Genomic DNA, 9055 nt, shown 5'->3' with positions numbered 1-9055 from the left:
TGGTTCACCATTTTTGTGATGTGTGTTATAGGCATAAGGGAGTTCTCAGGGGTGGCGGGGCACAGTAGAGATAGGAGAGCATTGCCTAGTGAATTGACTCCCCCTCCCCCACACACCCTTCCCCTTTAGCCATTGCACTCCTCCCCCACCATCAAATGACAGAATATCATTGCATTCATTGGTAAAGCAAGTCTGTTTACCTGACAGTCGGCCTCGTCGGCAAGAAGTTACACCTGCACCATACAAAACAACGTCTCAGCACTTTACAAAATACACACATTACATACATTTTCCTTCTTGGGATTTTCCTCAGCAAAGTGCTCCCTGGGGAATTAGATGGAAGGACAGACAAGGGGAAAGCCCCAGAGCCATGCCTCATCACAATGCAGTGCATTAAGTGTCTTCGAAATTTGCATACATTTTTACATATTTGTGTCACATTTAAGGCACGGATCATTTAAAGAAAAGATTCCAAACCATAAAAAGAAGCCGAGTTTTCGCACAAACATTAAAAATAAGGCTTATCGGCTGCTGTGTTATATACATTGCTAAGGCACAAGGATCTCTGTGTTTTCTCTCCTTCGAACACCTGGGTTACTTTCATTCATGAGTGGTGGTGTATGGAGGAAAAACAAAGTTTCAGTCCTATACGCCTCGAAGAACTCCTAGAGACACCCCAAGAGGTGACCACGAGCTCCCCTCTGCTGCTATTTTTTATATTTCACTCCTGCCATTTTGGCTCAGGCTCCTCGGTGCTACATAGTGCTGGGAGCGGGCGACACAAGTGCGCCAACCCACATTTTACATTGCAAGCGCTATACTTCCCACACTTCTTCGGAAACTGGGTCTGGGCCAGGTTTTTTGTACTTGCCTGGCTCCCTAGATAGCTCAAGAAAGGGTGTGCTTTTCCTCTGTCTCTGACATCATTCGACACAAAATGTCCTCCCGCTCCCCTCCTACTGAACACTTTCAGGATAGTGTGTCAATATAATCCTCAGAACTCCAGAGCTGGGGATAGGGCTAATAAACAAAACGATAATGACAAAACTGTGAACAAGGAACGCAGCATGTTTATCAGACTAATGTGGGATTGTTACTGTCACAGGCTCAGGGAAATATTTAAAAATTGTTTGTGCACTGATGCTGCCTAGTTACTACTTTTTGAGGAAGGTGGATTGCTTCATGCTCCCTCCACGCCCTTGCATATGTCGGTAATCTTATCGTGTACTACGCCCTTGTACATTCATTCGCACTGGTGATGCTGGTGTTGTTGCCTTTTGAACCTCCACTCCCTCTTCTCTCCTCAACTTCACAATTCACCCACTCACCCAGATACAATAAAATCACTATCCTTGATTTGGAGATGTGTTGGCATGACCTTTGCCCTTTCCGGGGTTTAACACTGGTGTATAGCCGCAGTGCCCTTTCATTCTGCCAGCAAAGGTTCTGAAAGATCTCCTTGCTAATGGTCCCACATTCTTTCATTCCTTTGCATTTAGCCGCCTCTTGGCTTCCTGTAAGTTGTACTCCATAGACGACCACATCCTTGAGTCAAAATGACCTTCACTGAAGGTCGATGCTCTCATACTCAAAGTGGTCAGAGTCTTCCAGCTCAATGGCAGGGACCAAGTTGTAATAATCCGTCGACTGGTTCATGTAAAGCTTCTCGCGATCCGTGGAGTTCTTCAGGACCTCAGTCACGCTGACGGTTTCAGCTTCTGGTTCACTTCCTCCTGCCGCATCCAGATCCTCTTTTTCTTCCTCTTCCTCCTCCACCGCTGTGATCTTCACTCCTGGTGTCTCTTTGTACAGGTTTCCATCGCTGGCCACAGTGGATGTCCCAACCTTGATCTCCACCTCTTCATAGAGATCCCTGCTGCTCCCCAGCAGGGCCGTGGAGGTCTTCATTAGCATCTGGTCCTTCACAAGGTCGTTCTTCTCCTTCTTAGCTGGAGTGGTCATGTTGTCGCATTGGATATAGTTGTGGTTTTCTATCAGGTTCTTGCATCCATTCCTCTCCACTGTTGCCAGGTGGCACTGCTGCCTGCTGACAGGAAAACGATCTTTCTTTTTTCTAGAGCAGAGGCAGCAGCAGGTAACCCCCAAAAGTAACAACAGGGGCAGGCAGATGAAGAGCGCTATCAATTGGTGCGTTCGGCAGAGAGCACCTTTCTTGACGTTTCGGATGTTCATGCCACAGACATTTTTGGGCCTGCTGCAGGTCAAGTCCCCAAGTACATCACTGCTTGTATTGTCTGATGGGTACTTCTCAACGATATTGTATAAAGAACAGGTACATTCCAAGCTGTTGTTGGAGAACCCTAGTCTGACAAGAGATGGCTTGAATACACCAGGTGGGATGGACACAAGCTCATTGAAGCCCAGGTAGACTTCTTGGATGTGGTTTGACGCCTGTAGAAATGACTGTGGCAGCTCTGCCAGTCTGTTGTTCTCCAGGTGAAGAATGCTCAGGTTGGCTGCATCTTTGAGGAAGTCCATTGGAAGCTTTTCCAAGAGGTTGTCGTTCAGATACAATGCTTCCAACGTGTTGGGAATCGAGTTAACATCCACCATGTGAGATATGCTACAGTTCGAAAGGTCGATAACTCTCACTCCTACCACTTGGTTGAAAAGGGTCCATTCCAGAAGTTCAATCGCAAACCCGGTGAAGTTCAAGCAGCATGCCTCGGGGTCCGGGTCAGTTCGAAAGGAGGTGAAGTTTGTGGCTGTGCTGCAAAGGCATGCATCTTCCGCGGATCCTTGGACTGTATGAGTCAACCCCATAAGGACGCAGCACATCAGGATACTGTGAAGGTGGTAACCTAGAGTGAAGAGACAACAAAGACTAGTCAGTGAAGGATCAGTGAATAATGCACCAATATACTAATAAACCATCTATATTTCTTAGCTAGGATATAATGAGCTCAATGCAAATAACCCTTTTATCCATGGCTTTGGGTGCTCTATGTGTTTCAATTAATTGTCAGAAATCAACGGTTTGTGAGACCATGTGGGACCAGTTCTGCTCTTCCACAAATCAGGAATACTTTAAGGACACAGCATGCGTCAATCTGAAAATCTTGGGGACAGGCCTCCTGATCCAGCAGAGAAACAAACATCTCACCCTCATTCTACAATAATTTACCCTTTGCCAAGAAAGGAAAAAGCTTTACAGTACATTTCAGTATTGTTTATTTGTGTGCAAAATGGAAGCAATTATGTACATTTACAAAAACATTACTATCAATTGTTGTTTCTGAAAGGGTTTAAAAGTTTTATTTTTGCCACAACTTATTTCCTTACTAGGTACTGCTTCCTCAAGTCTTCTGTTGGGATGGTAATCTAAGAGTAAACACGTTACAAAAAAGGATTTTTCTTTTTACTGAACATATGTCATATAGCACAAGAAAGTTACCTGAAGGAAACATTTTTATCCATTAAACGTAAGGCCAGTGTTCTGGCTTCAGGAGGAATCAGGAGTGTTATTATATTGTTGATTTGTATAGCCCTTAGTACCCCATACAAGGCACTGAAGCCCCTTGCTGATGGGTTGCATGCTACTCTGTGGAGCCCAGAGTTAGTTTGTAGTGTTCATTGTGTACAGTTGTACAGTAATCCGTACACTATGCATCATGATTAGAGTTCGTATAGTGAATAGTTACAGGCAGTTTCTAATCTAGAGGAGAATTCGCTATTAATGGTTATTGATGTAGATGCTTTAGTTATGTATCGATTTGCATTTCTATGTGGCTTTCTGAGAGTAAAAGGAATGGAGGAAAAAGTGTATTATTTTCAGGCCAGGGAGAAATTTTGAATTCCGCTTGCAGAACTGTAAGAATTTGGTGACTCCGCGTTACTATTTTAATGCAGACTTCCCGCCAAATTAAGCCAATCGCCTACGGGGGAATTTTTTTATAGCATCATTTTCCTAGGTATCATCAGCATAGTTGCAGCAAGTGATGTTGGAAGAATTGATGAGTTCCATGAGTGGTTTGATATAGGCATTGAACAGACGCAAGGAGATAATTTAGCCGTGCAGAACTCCCCCCTCGATGCTGTCAGGAGCGGCCTATGCATGTAAGTGAGGTCGGTGGGCGGGGTGGGGGGGATTTGACAGACAACAACGTGGGAAAATTGAATCTTTATTTAATTTTCCTTTGGCATCGTCTGTCGAATTCCCCCCTCCCCCCGCCCACCGCTCTTACCTGCGCTGGCCGCTACTGGATGCTGTACGGCTTGCAGGAGAATGTGGGGATAGAGAGGATGGTTGGTGTGTCTTTAACAAAGGAGTTGATCCAGTCAAGTGTATATCATTTGATACCCATAACTTGCATTGTATGAGCAGTGAGTGTTAGAGTGGGCGTTCCACCACAACACCCATTCATTTTGACGCTGCCCCCTATGTACGAGGGTGGAGCACATAGGAGGCAGTGCGAAAATTAAGACCAGTTAAAAACAAGTCTTAAAAAGTCAAAATGAGGAGAAATGCATTATATCTCCTCAGTTTTGCTTTTTCCATGTGTGCTGCCTTGTGCAGCACACATGGAAAAAAGCAAAATGCCATTGTTTGTTTATGTGTAGGAAGGAGTCCCTTCCTGTACATAAACAAACTTTAAAAAAAATTCATTTTTGTCACTTTCATGTGTGCTGCATGAAGCAGTACGTATGAAAGTGACCGAACGGCATTTCTAGGATTGTTTATGTGCATTTCTAAGATTATTGATGTCTTCCTCTACATAAACAATCCTCCCCTGCACGCAGACACCCTTGCTTGCACTCTTTTGCAAGGTAGGGTGACCAGGCATGCCGGATTTGCCAGGATGGTCCCCGTTTTTCACCAGCTGTCTGGGCACATTCCGAGAAATTTAGCTCCTGTCCCGGTTTTTGGAGAGGGCCGACTAAAAATGGGGGAGGTGTTTTTTTTAATGTTTTACAAAGCTGGCATAGCTAGCCGTTGTTCCAAAAAAGCAATATAATTCACAGGCAAGCTACGGGGTTTAAAAATTGAATCATATGTATGTACTTACTGCCTGTTTTGTAATTCTCTGCTGAGGAGCGCTGTCATTCTGTGCGCTCACTTCACGTAAAATTATAGTTCTTCTTCTACTGTGAAATGCCCCGTTTTTTTGCTTTAAAATTCTGATCACCCTAGTGCAAGGGTGCCTGCATTAGTACTAAGTTGCTAAATTTAGCGCCATCGCAGGGGGAAACGTAAGGCTGCACCACATCCTTGTAAATATGGTGCAGCCTTGAGTTTCCGAAGTGGCGGACAGAGGTGTTAAGCCAGGAAGGCTAACGCCGCTCTCCTCCATTTCCTTGTACATATCCCCCACAGTGAGCAATATACCAATGGACTGTAATGTCCTAGAAAAACTACCAGTGACTTAGACTAGTTCAAGAATGCCACCAATTACTTTTTAGGTCTCGCCTGTTGATGCGCATGCGCATCGAGCTTGCGAGACTATGGGGGCTTACCAACTCTTTAACCAACTTGCAAGGAATCGTGGCGATTCCTTGCAGTGCATGAGAAATTTAAGCTCAATGCGCATGCGCATTGAGCTTAAAAGCGCGTGCACATGCCCCCAGCCGCCTGCCTTGCCTACTCTCCCGCCCCCTCACTTCTTGATTGCACGGCCGCTAGGCCGTGCCTCCCCTACTCTCCTCCCCCCTCCTCCTCCTACTCTCCTCCCCTGCCTGCCTGCCGTGTCGCACCTCTCCCCTCTCCGCCCCCTCCCCTGCCCGCCGTGTTACGGTCTTTGCAACTCCCCAGCCATATGTTGCTTTTTTCGCTGCTTCTTTGTGGTAGAGGTTAGTGCTTTAATGCTTAATTTACTTGTATATTTTAGCCTGTCAATGTGCCCTTCCACAAAAACACAGCATTTTTCTGTTTGCCGAGAGGTCGCTGCATTCTGCGTCGCTTGTATCCTGCTCTATTTTAAATAATGACTTCCACTACATGTTTCTCCCGTGTGAGTGCTCTCCTCCCCCCTCCTCCTCCTACTCTCCTCCCCGCTCCTCCTCCTACTCTCCTCCCCTGCCTGCCTGCCGTGTCACACCTCTCCCCTCTCCGCCCCCTCCCCTGCCCGCCGTGTTACGGTCTTTGCAACTCCCCAGCCATATGTTGCTTTTTTCGCTGCTTATTTGTGGTAGAGGTTAGTGCTTTAATGCTTAATTTACTTGTATATTTTAGCCTGTCAATGTGCCCTTCCACAAAAACACAGCATTTTTCTGTTTGCCGAGAGGTCGCTGCATTCTGCGTCGCTTGTATCCTGCTCTATTTTAAATAATGACTTCCGCTACATGTTTCTCCCGTGTGAGTGCCTCGCACCATGATGACAGCATGTTTATGATTTTGGCCCATCACTGGCCATTTTGATTCCCCTTCTGCTTCATTATAAGCCTCCACCCACCATTCGAGCACACACAGCCCCTGAAGCAGTGGGGTTTTATTTGATTAATTATAGCCCTTTGATGCGCCCTTCCACATAAACGCCGCATTTCCCTATTTGCAGAGAGGTCCCCGAACATGCTGCGTTGCTTTGGTATCCTACTTGCTCAAGGAATTCTTTATTTACAAATAGGGTACATTTGTAGGGCAATTTGTTAGCTCTTCTCAGCATCGCCAGTGACTGGCATTGGCGTTTAAAAGATTGTGTTTTCCTCCGCGTGTGCTGGCTGGAGATAAACCATACGAACTACAGCGTCACATAACAGTTTGCCCCTTGCTTTTTACCTTCCCCTGTCGGACCCCTCCTCCCTCAATTACAGGTTGCTACTGGTCACTTCACAAGCAGCCATCTGCAGTTTTTGATGTGCCTCACGCGGTGATTTAAAACAGCTTTCCGCACACACTTTAAATCCACCTCCGTTCATGCCTTTCCCCCCACCCACTCCTTCATCCGTCCATTCTGTGCCTGTGTTTCTTACATTTTAATGTAACTATTAGCAAACAGCGAAAGGGTCTCAAGCCGCTCCCCAAAAACAACTGCCTGTAGAGTTGAACAATGTTCGTAACTTACTTTGGGACTTGTATCAACTTCAATTGAGGAAAAGCTTTCAACATTTTCTTTATAGGGGCATTCTGCAAACATGCGCATTGTGCACAGCTTTCATTTGACACCAGACACTTTGTGCCCGCACCCCGACTCTACTAACACAAGCATTCAGCTCACCAGTCTGCACACTCCCTGACCCCCCATATGCTTGCTCACCAGTGTCTCTCCCACCCTTCCTTTGATCTCTGCAGCGAGTTCTTACAGGCTCCTCTCCGCCCCCTTCCTTTAATAGCCCTCCCCCTCCCCAGCACAGAGCACGAAAACCGGTTCTTATCCGCCTTTTAAGGGGTGAAAACTTGAAGTACAGGGCTCGTCCGGCAGCAGAGGTACAAAATTGAACGTGTTCGGTGCCTGCATTTTATGCGCGAATGCACGCAATAACACAGACCGCTGTACTTGGTTGTCAAGCTTCATAATGTAAATACAGGCAAAGCTTTAACCGATCGGCCTACAGGATATTTTCCTCAAAACGCCTCGGTAGCTTTTTGTCAGATTTTGAGCAGCAAATTCCGGTGATGGAAGTGTATAGCACTTTCTGGCGTATACAAATATTTCCAGATGCCAGTAAGAGCAAACCTGACACAATAGATTTATACAAAGCTGTGCATAAGATTCGTGCCTCTTCCTTTTATCATTCTACTTATGAGATTCGTGCCTCTTCCTTTTATCATTCTACTTTGGTTTTGGTGGAAAATTGCAGAGTACATTTTAATATATAACCATTTTGAATCCGTAATGATATCGGAATGGAGACTAATTTTGACTGTTTTAGTCTACCGCATGTCTTGAACTCTTGAGATTACAGTTTATTTTAGGTCTCACTGAGCCACACACACCACCCCCACACAACCCCACACACAGACACCCACACACACACCCCACACACACCCCCAAACACCCACCCACACCCCCACACCCACAACCCCCCCACAACCCCACATACACCCACAGCACCCCACACACAACCCCCCACACACAACCCACACCCCTATCCCCCCCACACACACAACCCCCCCACACACAACTCCCCACACACACCAACACCCCCCCCCACACACACACAACACCCCACACACACAACCCCACACACAATCCCACACACACACAACCCTACACACACAACCCCCCCACACACAACCCTACTCACCCCCACATACCCACCCCACTCCCACACACACACACACACACACACACACACACCCCACACACACCCACACCCCCCACACCCCACCCCCATACCCCCACACACACCCACCCACAACATCACTATGCGCTACCACAGCATCACTGAACACCACAGCATCACTCGCCACCACAACAACTGGCACGTCTTGGGTTGCCTTGTCCTACAGCTAAATTCGAACTGTTCTGAACTAGAGTCTCATAATTTTCACAATTTTGCAGTAAAACGATCAAAGAGGTACTAACTTAATTTCGACATCATTATTGAAGTGCAGTTTATCTTGTCTTCCTCAGTACTTCGTACATCTCTCTAGAGATGTGGCCAAATGACCAGAGCTGCCATCTTAGTCACGTACATACAAAACATGTTGCATTACAAATGCTATAGGTGTCACATTCGCGAAAGTTATAACTATTGGCATTGTAAAAGACAAAGCTATCAATTTAGCTATTTTAAAAACCAACACATAAATAAAATATTTGTCATTTACAAGACCAATAGCTCCAACTTTTCTAATGCGAGACCTATTGCATGTCCAATGCTTGTTATCCACAAGGGCGCAGCAGCTCTTTGTTAAATCTCCAGTTCTTCTGTGTCCTTTTAGGGCGGGTGAAGTGTGTGTGGGAGATGTGTTTGCAAACAAAAGTGAGGCGAAGTACAGGAGGGAAAGTGGAAAACAGCCCCTCTTAAGTTAAAAATCTCGAAGAATGCGGATGTTTATTTAAGTCCCTCCCTGCTCATGGCAGGGAGCGGCGCTAGCCTCTTCCAGGCCCTTTTTCCTGCAGGAAGCCTGGGCTTCCGGCAGAGCCTTCCTCCT

The 9055-nt window shown here is 46.2% G+C and overlaps 1 protein-coding gene across 1 annotated transcript in view; it reads right to left on the bottom strand.

Moving 5' to 3' along the window:
• Positions 1–305: 305 nt before the first annotated feature.
• LOC147746923 (uncharacterized) overlaps positions 306–9055 on the bottom strand; it is a 127952-nt gene continuing 119202 nt past the window's right edge. Inside the window, exon 2 of the mRNA XM_086952305.1 lies at positions 306–2822. Within this exon, the coding sequence (XP_086808431.1) occupies positions 1564–2822 (1259 nt within the window). The 3' untranslated portion in view covers positions 306–1563. The remainder of the gene's footprint in view (positions 2823–9055) is intronic.

This window comes from Lissotriton vulgaris, chromosome 1_1 (genome assembly GCF_964263255.1).
Source record: "Lissotriton vulgaris chromosome 1_1, aLisVul1.2, whole genome shotgun sequence".
Lineage (NCBI taxonomy): Eukaryota > Metazoa > Chordata > Amphibia > Caudata > Salamandridae > Lissotriton > Lissotriton vulgaris.
The sequence above is the reverse complement of the archived record's forward strand: the minus strand, read 5'-3'. Positions and strand labels throughout refer to the sequence as shown.